Source organism: Malania oleifera, chromosome 2 (assembly GCF_029873635.1).
Source record: "Malania oleifera isolate guangnan ecotype guangnan chromosome 2, ASM2987363v1, whole genome shotgun sequence".
Taxonomy (NCBI): Eukaryota; Viridiplantae; Streptophyta; class Magnoliopsida; order Santalales; family Ximeniaceae; genus Malania; species Malania oleifera.
The window spans coordinates 29,046,205-29,063,510 of record NC_080418.1 but is presented as its reverse complement, the minus strand read 5'-3'; the positions used below and the strand labels follow the sequence as shown (position 1 = coordinate 29,063,510).

Genomic DNA, 17,306 nt, shown 5'->3' with positions numbered 1-17,306 from the left:
ATATAATGACAAAAAACCACTTGATATCAATGATAAACTTGTTTGGTATGAAAATTCAAAATTAATTGTCTGTAATATTAGAACTGTTCCTTGAATTCGTTACAAGAATTAATTGCTGTTATAATTAAATGTAGCCATCCTCATTAAATTTATTTATTATTTTACTATATATTAGTCGATTACCATCTATTCATTAATATTTAATTTCTCAATTATCTTTGGGCAAAAAATACTAACTTTCCTCTTGAAATGTGATGAAAAGATACAGACCTATACTTTCAAAAAATCCAAGAGACTACCTAAGATTTCAAAATTTTCACAAATCTTCTTAAAACTTGTCAAAAATACATAAACCTCCACTTATACTTGCAAAAAAAGGCGAGCCTTTTGAGGAGTACAAGTGTCCTAAAAAAATCAAATTTTAGAAGTGGTCTTCTAAAACATCAAAGGAGGTTGTGTCTTTTAGCTGAATTTCAAGGAAAGTTAGTGTGTTTTGCCCATTATCTTTTAATTATTGTACGAAATGTGTTCTAGATATATGTGCATACACACAATTGAAACATGGACTTGTCCTATCTTTAGCCATATGAGACTTTCATCTTTGACGTATGTGTATGTGCATGTAGATTAACATATTTCTCTTTCCCTCTCACATTTCTCCCCTTTTCTCTCTCCTTTTTTCTTTTCATTTATTTAATTTGGCATCTCTCTCTCTCTCTCTCTCTCTCTCTCTCTCTCTGAGGCACAGACTAGGTTGTGGTACACAATAGGAGGTGAACCTATCTCCAACATAGAAGTAGTAAGCTCAAAGGAAGACATGACAAATTTGAAATTGTATGTGTGGGTGTGTTTGTGTTTTTTATTATGCTCCAAAATATCACTTTTTTTTAACAAATTTCTATTAAAGATAAAAATTTCGCTTAATATATAGGTACTTTAACAATATAAATTATATCCATAACAACATGATGGGGTAAAAAAATGCGTACCCGAAGATTCAGTTAAGTGTCAAACTCGGTCTACCAATTGTCACATTACATTAATTAAAGAGAGAATACAAATTGAGGGAAGTAAAAGAGTATAACCCTCTCATAAAACATGTCAGTTCTCTAGGGTTAAAGGTAATAAACATCATTCTTAGGGGAAACTAGCTTATAAAAGGCAAGATAGAGATAAGATAATGCTCTCCCGATAAGATGTTATAATCACATGCATCTTGATGCTAACTTGAGTATTGGAGAAAGCTCCCGATTACCAAAGAGTCTCCTAAACTCTTTCCTTTTTCCTTGGTTGCAGGTAATTGTCATGGATCTGTGAGCATGGAGACCATTTCTGGAATCAACAAACTTCATTTTTAGTGGCATAACTACTAACAACCACCTATGATGTACTCTAGTTACTTTTTGCATACACATCCACGTTATTATGACTATTGAAACGAGAAGCATGCACATTGTGCCAAAAAAAGAAAATCACTATGCTCGCTATTTGGTTATTTTTTTTCCTCAATAGAAGATATGGAGTTGGATTCTCTTGATTGATAATCCTCTCTATTATAAGGTTACATTTGATTCGTGAAATGTTTATTTTTAGGTATAAATTAGTTATAACAAATGAGTTACAATTAGTTATATACAAATACATTATTACCATAAACCAAATAACAAAGTGAATTTTTTTTTATTAGTTTGTAACAAAGAGCAGACAGAGAATAACTATTCTCCTAAAATTCACCATAAAAATGTCTATTCTTTTCTTATTAGACATTGGACAAAAAAAAAAGAGAAGAAATATACGAAGAATAACTATTCCATACATTCCCAAATTTCTCATTATATTCTATATCTTATTCTGAGTAGCTATTCTGTTTATGCAACGTAACCTAATATTTATAAAAGGTATTTTTGGCATTTAAATAGACTTGACATATGTATTATTTATTCAATTTTAAAATTTATAAATTTATCAACAATTTTTTTAATATTCCAAAACTAAATATGGACAAGCTCTTCTAATTTCTTAGGCAGCATCAAATCGGGGAGGACGTGATCGGCCTCACAGCTCTCTTATGATAAATAAAAAATTAATTTTCATACTAATTTAGGTCAAAATTTATAATCGGAATTATAATTTTTAACTTGCATAAATTATAAGGAGTTGGCTTACTAGCGAGGACTTCTAAAAGTCTAGAGATCGTGAGTTTGAATTGGAGAGGAAAACTTCATTTTGACTCTACCTCACCAAAACATATTAACGAAAAAAAAAAAAAAAGTTAATGCAATGCAATGCTAATTAACGTGTAGCCAAAAAAAAAAAAACTTCAAAAGAAGGATTTTTTTTCTTTGACTAAATGTGAATAAAAAAAAGAATAATATATAGTTCACAATATGCTAGAACATATAATCAAAGAGAGATCCATGTATAGCCCAAATTTTATCTTATTCATCTATTTAAAATTTTGGAAATATAATCTTTGAAACATGTAAATATATGACAAAAATTATATTTACATTAATTTATCGGAAGAAATTTTCCATGATTGTGCAAATTAGTGAGAACAAGATTCATGAACCTAGTCAAATTTAAAAAGTTTGATTTGTTATTATTGTTGTATAATTTATGAGTACTGTCTATAATATTTCTTTTTGTAAAATGAAAACTAGGTTTCCTGTAATTTTGATAATAATAAAGATTTGTTTTTAAATGTATACTAATAATTAAATAATATCCTTAAAATATTGAATTCTTCCAAATTAAATTGTTATAATCTTGGTAATAATTTTTTGATAATTATCTATAAAAAATTGTAGTGTGAAAGCAATTAGAAAATGTAATTATATTCTTAATTTGTTGCATTTAGTATATGAGCCTAGAATTTGTGTTTAGAGAACTTCTGAATTTATTGAAATTTCAAATATTGGGCATTTTAAGATTGAATTACTTTCAAAGAAGTTGAGGGTTTTAAATTGTACTAGCCGTTGGGAGTTATGCATACATAGGTTTCCTTTGATTTTATGCTGGAAAATTTTGATTTGCCAATGATATTTATTTATTTCACTGAATTATTTTTATAATTTTATATTATTGTCATATAGTTTTTCATTTCAATAAAATTCTAGGAAGAACCAAAGTCTCACATTCGATATGGGACGATTCACTTATAATTCATTCCGGCCATTTAGTATACGAAGCACTTAGTATTTTTGACAGTTATGAAGCTGACTTACCTGATTTGAATAGGTTATAAAACATTCCTTTAAAATTTGGAAAAACTTATTATATTCTAAATATTAATTTTGATTTCACTTATTTTGGAAGTTGAACTTTAATTATAATATGGATCTTTTGAATTTTTTTTTTTAAATTTCCTTTTTGCTTAAATCTCAATTAGCAAGCTTGAAAGATGGATATTGATTGACTCTCGCATTCCCATTTAGTGAATAAACAGAGAATTAGTTCAAATTAAAGGTAAGTCATGCGAACACTTAAAAACCAAATCTTCTTAAAAGATTAATTCTTTAATGAGTCTTAGGCCTTTTTAAATTAGGGATTATTTGGTCATAACATGCATGTAATAAGACTTAGATTTGTATGAATTGGTCTGATTTTACCATGAAGAGAATAAACACTAACGAAAATTTTTACCATACATTGAATAGTAGATGTAGACACTAACTAGGTTAAGGCCGAACTATTATAATATGATTATCTCGATTCTTTTCCTATTTTTTTTATAATTGTTTACATAATTTATATTGTGTTTGGTGGTGAGATTGAATTAGCGCAAGTTAATTCAATTTTTTTAACTAAAATTAGATATTAACCAAATTCAATAATGCCTACGTAGGTTTGCAACCTAGAAAAATGCTAAGTTTTAGAATGGGACTTTTTGCTTGACTATTAGTTACTTACATTCTATAAATACCTTATTTTTTCATTCCTCTAATATATTGGTATAAACTTAGAAACTCCCTTATATTGTCCTTAGGTTTCATTTTTTAATTTCATTATCTCACTTTCTTTCTCTGTTTTCTTGCTCCATTAAAGGCTTACATAGACTTTGAGCTACACAATAGATGTAGGAATTTGACTTTTATAATAGTGTTAGGTTCTTGACCTTAAGAAAACTTGAATAATTTCATACTCAATTTTTTTTTTCGTCTATTGATAAATCAAGCGAGTGTATAGGATAAAATTGAATTTGACTTATTCAAAAATTTGAAATTAATGAAGTAATCCAACATCTAAGAATTTTATTTTGCGTCCTATTTTTAGTCTAATGTATGAAATAAAATAAAATAAATATAATTTTATCAAAATCAAAACAAGTTCAAATGTAATATTTAAAATTCATACCCCCAACATAATTAAGCATAATTTTTTAAAGTTTCTATTTTAAAAATTCTTAAAAAAACCAATTAAATTAAATTTGTAGTCTTATCAATATTATATAAATTTTTTTTATTTATATATTAAATTTTATTTAAAGATAAACTTTGCATGTCTATTTGTGAGCAACGGTGGTAATTTAAGACTATCCAAAATTTATATTTACCGTTGGTAAGTGATAACTGAACCTAGGCGTCCATACAAAGGGAGCAGAGGATTAGTGGCATTTTCGTAAATAACATGAAGGTTGAGGGTGGTTCGAAATGCTAAAAAGTCCAAACTGGTATAAAACCCTAATAACTTTCTTCATTCAACAAATTCATTTTCGGTCCATTTCAGCTGTTAAAAAGGCTGCTGCCGCTGCCGCTGCCGCTTCCTCTCCTCTATCAACTCCTATAAAGGTCAAAAACCTCTCTCTCTCTCTCTCTCTCTCTCGCTCTCGCTCACGCTCATGGCGCCAGCCCAGCTATACCAGTCTCTCTTTTTCTCTCTTTCGCTCTCTCTTTTTCTCTAGAACCAGGAAAACTACTCTACATCTATGAACTTGCAATCTTTGAAATATTCCGTTGATAACTGCTTGCTTTCGATTTTGAAGAGCTCTATGAGCGACCCATCAAAGATCTGACCTCTGATTCTTCTCTCTAGAGAGAACCTGAGATCTGAGTGAAAATGGGAAGCAAATGGCAGAAAGCAAAGATGGCTTTAGGACTCAACCTCTGCGTCTATCCCCCTCAAACGCTGGAAGACTCTCCTACGGTCGCCGCACTCCCCGGACGATTCTCCGACGTCGTTTCTCCGACGACGTCACTTTCCCTGGTAGGCGACGGCCCCTACCGGCCGACCACGCCGACTCCGTCGTCCTCCGGTCTTCGTTTGTCCAAAGGAGGATCTAAGGCTTCAAAGGTTTGTTAATGGCGTGACGAGTACAGAATGCTCATGTTCTGATCATTATTTGTTATTTGTCGTCGATTTTTACTGTCATTTGTCGTGTGTCGTTTGGGTTTTCTCCTCTATTCATGAATCTTCTCTGGATTCTGAATGCAAGTGAACATTCATTATTGTTTTCCAGGCTAAGCATATGATCTGTTTTTTCTTTTAACTTCAACTTACACCACTGGTTGTCTATTTTTGTGGGGCAGGATGAAACTTGGAAATATTATATATATATATATATATATATATATATGAAGATAGTGATGGGTAAATGGTGTCATGTAGTTTTCATCACTGTTAGGCTTGTGGGGATAAAGTGCAGGAGTGCCTTTAAGGACCGATCTCCTTTGGCAAAATTACAGTGTACCTTTCCTTTTTCATCCTCCCCTGAAGGGGAAAGTGGTTCTCTGGTCAGCAACTCCAGTCACCATCCCCCCCCCCCTCTCGATGATAGGTTTAGGAAAGCCTGTAGACCGTTGATTACTAGCTTTTCTTCAGTAAACCTCATCAAAGAAAAAAGGATTGAAAAAAATAAAATAAAAATCTTACAAGTACTTATGATTTCTTCCTTCTTTCGATAAATGGGCTTTGATTTTCCGCCTCCCCCTTTTTCTTATTGCCTTGAAAGCTTTATCATTAGTTTGAGTGCTGCTTGATTGCTCTAACTTTTTTTTTTTTTTTTTTTTTTAAAGTCGCCAACCTGGTTGTTTTTTTTACTTCCAATTTTGTCCTTCCTCATGTTTTGACATCTAACATTGACTTCGTCCCTTGGTAAGCTGTTTTACCATTAGATCCCGTTGTTCAAGTGCATTTTTTTTTCCTGGCCATAGTCCTCTGTGACGGATTGATCATGAGTCTAAGGAAACCCTCGAAAAGCAGGGACTCTTGTGGCCCGGACACTTTTTTTTTAAAATTCTTTTCTAGTCCTCTGTGATTAAATGTATTGATGAGCTGCATTCTTTTGAATGCTAGTCTTTTCAATGCTATGGTCGCAATAAATAAATTGATGGGTTGCATTCTTTTGCATCTTTCTATGCGCCAGTCTCAAAAATAGAGCTTACATAGACACAGAGGGGTCAGTCTGAGACACATCTGTGGCCTTTCAGAATTTTATGATCTCAAGCATTTTGAAGTTAATTGTTTAATTTTTTAAATTTGATTAGTTCATAGTTTCTGATAAAAATATTTAGTTATCAATGGACTTGAGCACTCTAGATTTGACATTGAATTGATTGTGGTTTTAGTCAGATCAATTGGGATCCTTCATTTTTTAAGAACTTATTTTTGCAATTGTATGTACGTTAGTTCCGATATCTAATTTATGAATTCAGATGATTGCCCCAGGGGTTGGTGGGTGGTGGTGGTGGTGTAGTAGAAGTACCTACAGTTTTAGGCGGTATTATTCCTTAGAAATTAGTTCATTGTTGAAATCTGAGCCTTTTTTCCAGATTGTATTTCCCACATATTGTTTGTTTAAAAAAAAATTAATCTTATTTTGATTGATTTTGATTTTGAGGCAAACTCGCCTTGTTTTCTCAGTTTGAGCATCTCTTTATTGCTGTTATTTTGGTGACAAACAAAAACCTAGCTGCATGGAACCATATCAAATGTTTTTATTTCCAAGCATTGAAATTGAAGTGATGAACAATTGAAGTGATGAACATAGGGTCAAAATCTCTATCTCTCTCTCTCACACACACACACACATGCTTGCAAGCATGATGCACTCTCAGGTTTGTGTATAAAGTTGCATCTGCTTCAATTTTTTTATTGTTGTTTGCATTGATCATAATAATTTTTCATCCTGAATATTGTGTTCGGGGGATCTGCTATCTTACCTGCCTATCTTTTTCAACTGTAGAGGACTTGTGCAATATGCCTGACCTGCATGAAACCAGGCCAGGGCCATGCCATATTTACTGCAGAATGTTCGCATGCCTTCCACTTTCATTGCATTACCTCTAATGTAAAACATGGAAACCAAAGTTGCCCAGTTTGTAGAGCAAAATGGAAGGAAATCCCTTTCCAAAGTCCTGCTTCTGATCTTTCTCATGGAAGGGTAAGAATCAACCCTGTTGATGATGGTTGGATGACTGTGTTACGTCGGCTTCCTCCTCCTCGCATAGACGTCAATCGTCACTTATCATCACTCTTTCAATCCCCTGAGCCCAGTGTATTTGATGATGATGAAGTCTTAGATCACCAATCCGAGATTTCCAAGGAAAACTCATCTACTGAAGATGCTGCTGGTGTAAATTCTATTGGAAAAATAGAAGTCAAAACATACACAGAAGTCTCAGCTGTCCCTCAATCAACATCGCACGCAAACTTCACTGTCTTGGTTAATCTCAAGGCTCCACTAACAAGTGGAAGACAGAATTGCAGCAGTAACCAGGTTAATTTGCCGCCAATTTCTCATAATTCTCGTGCACCGGTTGACCTTGTCACTGTGCTTGATGTCAGTGGCAGCATGGCAGGGACCAAGCTTGCTCTGCTAAAGCGAGCAATGGGTTTTGTGATACAGAACCTAGGCCCCTCTGATCGACTCTCTGTCATTGCCTTCTCCTCAACAGCTCGTCGACTCTTTCCCCTTCGTAGAATGACTGAAACTGGAAGGCAGCAGGCACTGCAAGCTGTGAACTCACTCATTTCAAATGGTGGAACAAACATTGCTGAAGGCCTAAAGAAGGGTGCAAAGGTAATGATTGACCGGAAGTGGAAGAACCCAGTTAGCAGTGTCATTTTGTTATCTGATGGGCAGGATACATATACTGTCATCAGTCCTGGGGGAGCCCGTCCCCAAACTGATTACCAGTCTCTCCTCCCTTTCTCCATTCAACGAAATAATGGTGGTGGTGGTGATGTTGTCAGCGACAGCACAGGCCTCCAGATTCCTGTGCATGCTTTTGGGTTTGGGGCTGACCATGATGCTGCCTCAATGCACTCAATTTCTGAAGCATCTGGTGGTACATTTTCTTTCATAGAAGCAGAGGGTGTCATTCAGGATGCATTTGCACAGTGCATTGGGGGCCTATTGAGTGTGGTGGTGCAAGAACTGCAGGTGGGAATTGAGTGTGTTCACCCAAGTTTGCAACTTGGTTCAATAAGAGCAGGAAGCTACAAGACCACCATGATGGCTGATGCAAGAATGGTTCTTGTTGATGTTGGAGATTTGTATGCTGAAGAAGAGAGGGACTTTCTGGTAACCGTCAATGTTCCAGCTGATGTGCACAATAGTGAGATGTCTTTGTTGAAAGTTAGATGTGTTTACAGAGACCCCATTACAAAAGAAATGGTGAATCTGGTAGAAGCCAATGAAGTAAAAATTCAGAGGCCTGAAATGGCAGGACAACTGGTTATGTCGATGGAAGTGGACAGGCAGCGAAATAGGCTGCGAGCAGCGGAGGCAATGGCAGAAGCAAGAGCTGCTGCTGAACGTGGTGATCTAACTGGTGCTGTCTCTGTTTTGGAAAGTTGTCGGCAGGTATTGTCTGAAACCATGTCTGCACTAGCTGGCGACCGGCTATGTGTTGCATTGGATGCTGAGTTAAAGGAAGTGCAAGAGAGGATGGCCAATCAAAATGTCTACGAGGCTTCTGGAAGGGCCTATATTCTTTCAGGGTTGAGTTCACACTCATGGCAGCGGGCTACTGCACGAGGTGATTCCACCGATAGTGCAAGCCTTGTGCAAGCTTATCAAACCCCGTCCATGGTTAACATGGTGACCCGATCTCAAACTATGCCCTTTGGTGATCCACTGCCTCGACCTAGGGTCAGGCCAGCCCGGTCATTTGCAGAACGACTGCAGCCTAGGTAATTATTAGAATTGTCATGAGAAACCATCTTTGGATATAGGTGGATCCTTTTGTTTCTTAAATTTTGATTTTCCATTTCGTGTTCTTTGACCTTCGTTTGGGGGGGGGGGGGGGGTTTAAATTGGAGAAACAAGATTGGTAGGAGGGGGTCGGTATATTTCCTTTCTTTTTGTTTTTTTTTGTTTTCCTTTTATGTTGGGGAAGAAAAAAAAAGGGGGGGGGGGGGGGAGTGTAAATGAATAAGAATTGGGCTAAATCAGGGAGAATGAGAAAATTGGCAAAAAGGAAAAGGTGGGGACTAGGTACTTAGGGTTTACAAGCTGGTTATGGGGGTAATGTACATATAAAGAGAAAATGGTGTTTTTTCTCTATCAGAAGAGTGGAGGGGGTATAGCCTTGTAATTGTGGGGGTGGATTCTTCACTTCAATATATCGACATCTGCTCTTGATTCTTTTGCAAATGCTCCTCTTATGGTGGTGTTAGAAATTGCTGATAGAGGAAGAGTGAAAATTGCACTTATATATATATATACATTAAGCCATTGGCTCTCTGTAAACTGTATTTGCCATTATCACAGGGGAAGTGCACAGGATTGTTAGCTCACCACCAGCCCTGAAAGTGTACTCTGAAGCAAAAATATCAGCAATACCATTAAGCTTCTAGGGAATGCCTGTTGCGTAAACAGTAGTTGCTGAACATGATATGTTTAATGCTTTTATTTGTTTATTTATAAAATAATTCATATTAAAATTTTTAATAGTTAATTTTTTTACTTTTGCATGTTTTCTTTATCCTCTGAATTATATACAAATTTTTTGTGGGTTGTAAATTTTTTAGTTAGAAATTAAAATTTGTATATGTTTTTCTATGTTGAAAACAGAAAAAAACTGTTGATTACAGATTGTTTATTAATAGGTAATTGTAGAAGTCTGTTTTGTCAGCCTATTCTTAGTTTTGATTTTTTCTTAGTTTCGATCTTTTCTTAGTTTCGGTTTTTCCAGGTTTATGTGCGGAGGCTTCCTTTTTATCTCATTTTAACGCTTAAGTAGTATCCATACAGAATATTGAATGCAGGAATCTTGGAGCCATTTACTTGAATTTCCAACTAATGAAAATGGTAAAATTTTCATAATGAACTCATAAATATCGCATTGCTAATTCATAAATAACAGACTCATAAATATTTGGTAACTGACTTTAACTACTTCATTGGGATGTGGAACCCACACTTGTCGTTGGACTGGGACACAGCCTAGCATCCCAAAATTGGTTAGTAAGCAGAATCCGAATTATTCAGTCTATTTTTATATTACCTTAATTTTTAATTTTTGATTTCACTCAGTTATAAAGAGGAGAAGAGGGTAAATGCCAGGGAAAAAGAAAGTAATCAAATTACAAAAAGTAAATAAAAAATAAAATAAATTTAATTTATAAAAGAAATAAAAAAAAATAAAATCAAGAGCATCTGCTTGAAGTTGAAAGGTTTTCTAAAAACGGAAATATCCTGCAATGCCCTGTGCGGCTGCGGGTTGGGTGCATTTGGAGAGATAACCAGCTCTGCCGTGCGCTGACTGTTATGTTGCCCAGTTGCTTCAAGCCCATGGTATTGTTTGAAAAATTAGGAAATGTTAGATTTGGCAAAAAAAAAAAAAAAAAAAAAAAAAAAACTTATAAAAATTATTTTATATCTACTTAAATCAAGATTTGCCCATTAAATGAGTTGAATATAATTTTAAATATTTTTATTTGTTCATAAATGAGTCGATTAGTGGTTTTCAGGTTTTTTGTTTTTGGAGGATGTTTGTCAATCTATTAACAATCAACCCAAATTCATAGATAATTTCTTATGTCCATATTTATTAGGCATCAACCCAATTAGTACAAGACTAATTGGCTAATATCCAACCTCACACCCCTAACGCTCGCCCTATTGTATGTGCCTTTGGGTCTATCCCATGTCCATGTCAACTCAATCCACTTTGTTAGATTTACTCTGCGAAAGTATCACGGGCTTATGTAACAATAGGACACATTGAGCAGTGCTATGTGACGCAGGCATGTGATAACATGGGTCTATGTGGTAGGGTATCAGTGGATTCATACTGCTGTACTCACTGATACCTTGCCATGTGAGCCCATATCATTACGAGCTTACTTCCTTTAGTATTTTCCTTTTCCTAATATAATGTGGGCCTGCAATAGTTATGCTCATGACAACAATGTTTGGTCTAAGAATCATCCCTATCAGAAAATAATCGGAGAGGTGGCACATATGGGTTTATGGTTAGGGCCCAAACAAATAAAATGGACTCATCAATGTTACTTGTGTGAAAAAAAGGAGTTAAGAACCAAAATTATTGTTCATCACGAGGCCTGCCATGGGACAATCACAAGCACGTGTATCACGTGTGGCATGGAAAATGCTTTTTCATGAGCCCATGATGACACGGGCCTGTGGTGTATAACACAACTTTGTTTGACAATCCTGTGTGTTAGCAAGCTGTCCCCTTTGTTATTCTATGTTGTCTTGTAACCCCTCATTCCTTACGATGAATATCATGGTTACGTTAGGAACCCATAAGCCATATGTTGACTTTATAGGTCATATTCCGTTTTGATTATGATGAATACTCTGATATTTAATGGTTGATGAGTTTCTGTGCAGGACCAATCGGAAGTACCATATGGTGTACGCACATTGGCTTAAAGAAGACAAAGACTCTAAAGATCATTTTATGTTGTAATTTAATTCTTTATTTGGGTCTGTAATAGTAACATAGGAACATGGCCTATAATAATTAATGTCTTACCTGCATGGTAGGATGGATAAGTTTAAGACCATAGATGGACCTTAGGGAATGGTCGACTGACGCCGGATTTTTTCGGTGTCCTAAAGAAGATCTAGACTGACCTTAGGATCCACAAATCTGCATGAAAAAAAGTTTCCTATTGCATTAAAAATAAACATCATATGAATAAGGTTAAGGTATAAAGGACTTAGAACCGAAATGCATTAAAAATGCATGTTTGGTCGACCGAACCTTCATAGTATAAATCATTGACCGAACATGTCAAGCGGTCAACATTTTGACCATAGCTCGGTCGACTGTACTGCACCATGTTCCTATGACTTGGTCGACCGAACTCCCACCGAGTCAACGTTTGACTCCTTAGTCGACCAACCAAATTTAAAAGGGCAATGCCTGGGTTGACCGAACCTACACGTGGGAAAATCCAACATCCTGGTCGACCGAACCGTGGGGAAATGGAAAATCGCCTTTGGGGCACTAAGTCCGGTCGATCAAACTTTCAGTTCAAATTTTACCTGGTTTATCGAACTCAATCACTTGGTCAACCGAACCTCACGTCCGGTCGACCGGTGTTCTCGAGTTGGACATTATTTTTTACCGCGGTTAAATTTTTAAATAGGGTTAATTATGCTAAAATATTTTTAAACAATCATAATAATACCCTACATGTCCTGAACGGTTATATTTTTGGGAAACTCTATATATACCCCTTCATTTGCAAAAATTAGCATGAGATTAGCAATAATAATTAGCAAATATCCTCTGATTTTCAAAAAGCCAAAATCTCAAATTCAAGTCATATACTACTTTTACTCTTTCATATTGCAAATACTTCGTTGTAAGAGTATTCTTGTGTTTTATCTCATCAAGCTTAAACTCTCTCTTGCTTGTTCTGAATGAGATCTATTTTTCATAGAGAGTAAGCTTCTAGTTTTTCCAAGGGGCTTCGTAAATAAGCCTTTCATAGAAAAACTTCTTAGAGCTTCTGAGTTTTGCATTTTCATTGTAATACTCAAGAGTTCATATTGTATTTTGGTTGTGAAATAATATTTTGCAAATCGATTTCAAATATCTTTTGAAAAATATTTGTTGAAGGTATTTGAAGTATGCTTGAAGATAAATACTATTTTACAAACCGATTTCAAATATCTATTGTGATTTATCTTGAGAAAAATATTTTGAGATATTTGTTAGCGTGTTGAAGATCTTTGTTGCTATATCTTTTGATTGATATTACCATCTTGATACAAAGATCAAATAAATTTTTGCAAACCATTTTTGAATATCTCTTGTGGTTTATATTGAGAAAAATTATTTGTTGAGATATTTGAAGTGTGTTTGTGATATTTGTTTGTGCATTGTGAATGAAATTATTATTTGACACAAAGATCATATCATTTACACTCTCACGCACTGATTGTAATATTTGCATAAATATTTGAGAGGAAACACTTAGACTGCATTGAGCTTATCAAATCCTATCTTTTGGTAGTATATTGATTATACTGTGCATATTGTAGTACATATCTGCTTGTGAAGAAGCGCATTTCTGTGTACAAAATTTAATATCATTTGTTGTATTCTAGGCATGGGCTTGAAGAGGGAGACTAGCCCTGTTGAATAGTCCCAGACTGGTTTAGATCCGGTTAAGAAAGTTAGGTGCGCCATCTTGATAAGGCATGTTGGTTAAGGTTAGCCCCTTTAATTGACTTGGTTGTAACTGGTGCCGCTCCACCCGTTTAAGTGAGTCGTAGTGGAATCCTTGTGCTTGTGTAGCTAAGGTAGGGACGTAGGCACTTTGGCCGAACCTCGATAATATATCGCGTGTATCATTTACTTTTTCCACGTTTTACTTTACTGCACGTGTATGTTTATTTATTGATTGCATAGACTGACCCTAGGTTGTGTAATACTGTTATTAAACCTATTGACCTAGGTGATAATTTTTAAATACCCAATTCACCTCCCTCTTAGGATTGCAGCAAAACTAACACCATAAGAATAAGAACATGTAATATGTCTTTTAATAACCCAAAATTTTTGCTTGGACAAGTCTTTTGTGTTAGAAGGAGAATGAAAGATACTGGGATATTGGAATTCTTCTCTGAATATCTCATTGGATGATGTACGTATATATATACAAGAGAAGGGAATATAAAACTAAATAAATTTGTTACATGTCGATTGTATAAAATAGAAAAAGGAATAACAGATTACAAGGCTTTAGATTCTTGCACACGAAGTGTTTGTGAAGAGGTCTCCTTATGTGCAACTGGGTTATATAGCTTAATATGCACCTTTGAGTCCAACGGTGTTTCTATAACATTGAGACTCAACTTGAATCGAAGAAATTTGTCAGCAACTAGTGGTTTTGTTAAGACATCAACAATTTGATCTTTGGAGCTAATGAAAGAAACTTTAAGTGAGCTGGCAGCCACCTTATCTTGAACAAAATGAAAATCAATATCCATGTGTTTTGTTCTTGAGTGAAAAATAGGATTAGCGGAAAGGTACGTTGCCCCTAGGTTGTCACACCATAAAGTAGGAGCTTGAGAAAGTTTGATGCCAAGTTCACACAACATTGTTTGTAACCAAATTAGTTCAGCTGCTAAGGAAGCTATGGACTTGTACTCAGCTTCTGTTGAAGAAATAGCAATAGTTTGTTGCTTTTTGGAGCTCCAAGAAATGAGGTGTTTGCCAAGATAGATGCAAAAGCCTCCCGTGGAACAATGATCATCCGGACAACCCCCCCCCCCCCCAATCGACATCCAAGTAAGCTTGGAGAGTGAGACTTGACTTGGAAGCAAAAAATAGACCATCATTTATGGTGGTTTTCAAATATTTGAGTATATGCTTCACAACACTCCAATGAGATGCTTTTGGGGAATGCATGAATTGAAAAACCTTATTGACTGAGAAGGAGAGGTCTGGTTTTATAACCGAGAGGTATTGCAAGCCTCCCACAATGCTGCGATATAGAGTAACATCCTTAAAATTTGGGGTATCTGATTTGGACAATTTTAGGGAGGCAACCATTGGTGAGGAAATTGGTTTGGCATGAAACATATTGTTGCATCTGAGAAGATGCTTGATATATTTTCTTTGACGTAAGACAAGACCATCAGTGGTGTAATCAACTTCAATACCCAAAAAGAAAGATAGAGAGCCAAGATCTTTTACTGGAAAGGCAAGTCCCAAGTCTTGAATGAGATCAGTGATGGTAGACTGTTTGAAGGATGTGATGACTATATCATCCACATATACGAGCAAGTACATATGAAAATCATTGCAATTGAGAATAAACCGAGATGGGTCAGCTCTAGAAGCAATAAAACCATAATCTAGAACCTTTCAACGAGAAGATGATTGAATACAAAGAAATGCTCCTTGATTGAGCTAATATCACTTACACACAAACCCCACACTATTCTCTTAAGGAATGAATCAAACACAATTTGGAGAGGAAGAGAGAATGAGCACTTGTGATGAATAACTAAAATGCAAAGTGCAAAGTGCAAAGTGCTTATGTTTTGGTATTCAAAATTTTTTTTTTCACTAAAAATGATCAAAAATCATACAAAACAAGTCTATGGACTTGTATTTATGGCCAAAAAGTCATTCTAGACATTATCTAACCGTTGGGAGTGATCTCCCTTTGATTGGCTCAAGAGCTAGCCATTTTTCTAGCAGTTGGAGACTAAATCCTGATGTTAATCGTCGACTATTGACCCCCACTCATCGACCAGTGGCCCCACTCGTTGACTAGTGGCCCTCATTTGTTGACTAGTAGCACTCTGCCAGCAATTGTTAACATTTTGCTTGGAATCGTCGACGAATTTCACCCAATAGTATATGAGTGCCCCAAATAAAAAAAAGTTATCAACATGAAAGTTGTGGGATTTTTTATTAACTTTCCATAAACACCAAGATTATCCTCTTTTAACTTTTCTAGCAAAAGTTATGCCCCAAATACCGAAGGGTGTTCAGGAAATTTGATAGGTGCATAACTAAAGTTTTAAACCCAACTAGGACCAAGTTTATAAAAGATTATAACACTAATATAATTTAAAACTTGTCCTTATGAAATTTATTTTGAACATAAGATATCTTATTTATGAAAACATAATTGAAAGCTCATTTTGATATCTTATATGCTAGGTATGTCTTTTATAAAAGTATACTTGACTTTCTTGAGGCTTTAGGACATAAAACATATTTTGACAAAACCGGGACAAAGTATGTAAATGTTTATAAAACCAAGATGTTAAAAGCTTGTCCCTTATGAAAACATATTTGAGTTTAGGATTCGTTTGACAAACTCTTTGTTTTATATACGAAAATTATAAAAATGAGCTAGCGACTTTAAGTGAAAACCTATAAACTCAAGTGTCCTAATATGCATATACAATATGCTCAACTCTTGCTCAGAAATCATGCATGAATCAAGACCGCGAGAGTTACAAAATATACTACCTCAAACACTCCCCATTACAAATAAACAGTTGTACATTAAGCTTCCTTGGGTGTACTTGAATCCTTTCCGAGTGAGTGTTTGTTGACTCTATGAGTTCGATCCCTTTTTGATAATGACAAATCACATTGTTTCTTACCTGTGCACTGAGCTTATGAACATGGTTAATTCTTAGCATGCACGGATGGTAAGGGCACAAGGAAGCCATTAGGACCACAAAGATCACACTTCATGATGACTTAACAGGAGGCAAAAAGAATGAAGACATTTTGTGTTGTATTGTAATGCATTTTATATATTTGAGTTTGTAATTATAATATAGTCTGTAATATTTGCATTTCATGCATGATTAGGAATTAATGCTCAAAGACCATAGACTGTCTTTAGGTCCCCTAATCTAAAAAGACATACACAAATTGGGATACATATTTTTTTGGAGCTAAAAATCATGGCATACTTTGTTTTTCAAAAGGGCCTTGGTCGACCGACGGTAGTGCAATATAAATGCCTCAGTTGACCAACACGTACACGTGTCCAGAAGTCAAAGTTTTGACTTGGCTCGGTCTATCGAGCAAAAATGAACGTATTGCCTTAGGTCGATCGAAAGTCTAAAACACCTTTTCCACCATACTCAGCAGATTAGCCTTTCATGTTTTAAAATGGGTTAGTTGACCGACCTTGATCACTTGGCAGACCGGTCTCAAGGCCAGGCAGCCGAACCTACGAAGGTTTGGAAAATCGCCTTGGCTCGGCTGACCGGTGCCTCCCACAGCCGACCAAACCTGCAGTGAAATTCAAATGGCTGTGTTTGTGTTTGATTGACCGACATTGAAGGTTGGCCGACAGAACCTCTCGGGTTCAAAATTTTTTTATTGCATTAAACGGGG

At 35.3% G+C, this 17,306-nt stretch overlaps 1 protein-coding gene across 1 annotated transcript; it reads left to right on the top strand.

Annotated features, from left to right (window-relative positions):
• The first annotated feature begins 4,717 nt into the window (after positions 1-4,717).
• LOC131149634 (E3 ubiquitin-protein ligase WAV3-like) lies at positions 4,718-9,912 on the top strand. The gene is made up of 4 exons (XM_058100256.1): positions 4,718-4,790; positions 5,035-5,292; positions 7,184-9,135; positions 9,716-9,912. The coding sequence occupies exons 2-4, from the start codon at positions 5,059-5,061 to the stop codon at positions 9,735-9,737; spliced, it is 2,208 nt and encodes a 735-aa protein (XP_057956239.1). The 5' UTR covers positions 4,718-4,790; positions 5,035-5,058; the 3' UTR covers positions 9,738-9,912.
• Positions 9,913-17,306: the final 7,394 nt, after the last annotated feature.

What these genes read in the sequence shown, in the direction of transcription:
- LOC131149634 (XM_058100256.1), top strand. Translation starts at nt 5,059, where the DNA reads ATGGGAAGCAAATGGCAGAAAGCAAAGATGGCTTTAGGACTCAACCTC. An exon ending in GAGGATCTAAGGCTTCAAAG is followed by an intron (nt 5,293 to 7,183) that starts GTTTGTTAATGG and finishes TTTCAACTGTAG; the next exon opens with AGGACTTGTGCAATATGCCT. An exon ending in GCAGAACGACTGCAGCCTAG is followed by an intron (nt 9,136 to 9,715) that starts GTAATTATTAGA and finishes CCATTATCACAG; the next exon opens with GGGAAGTGCACAGGATTGTT.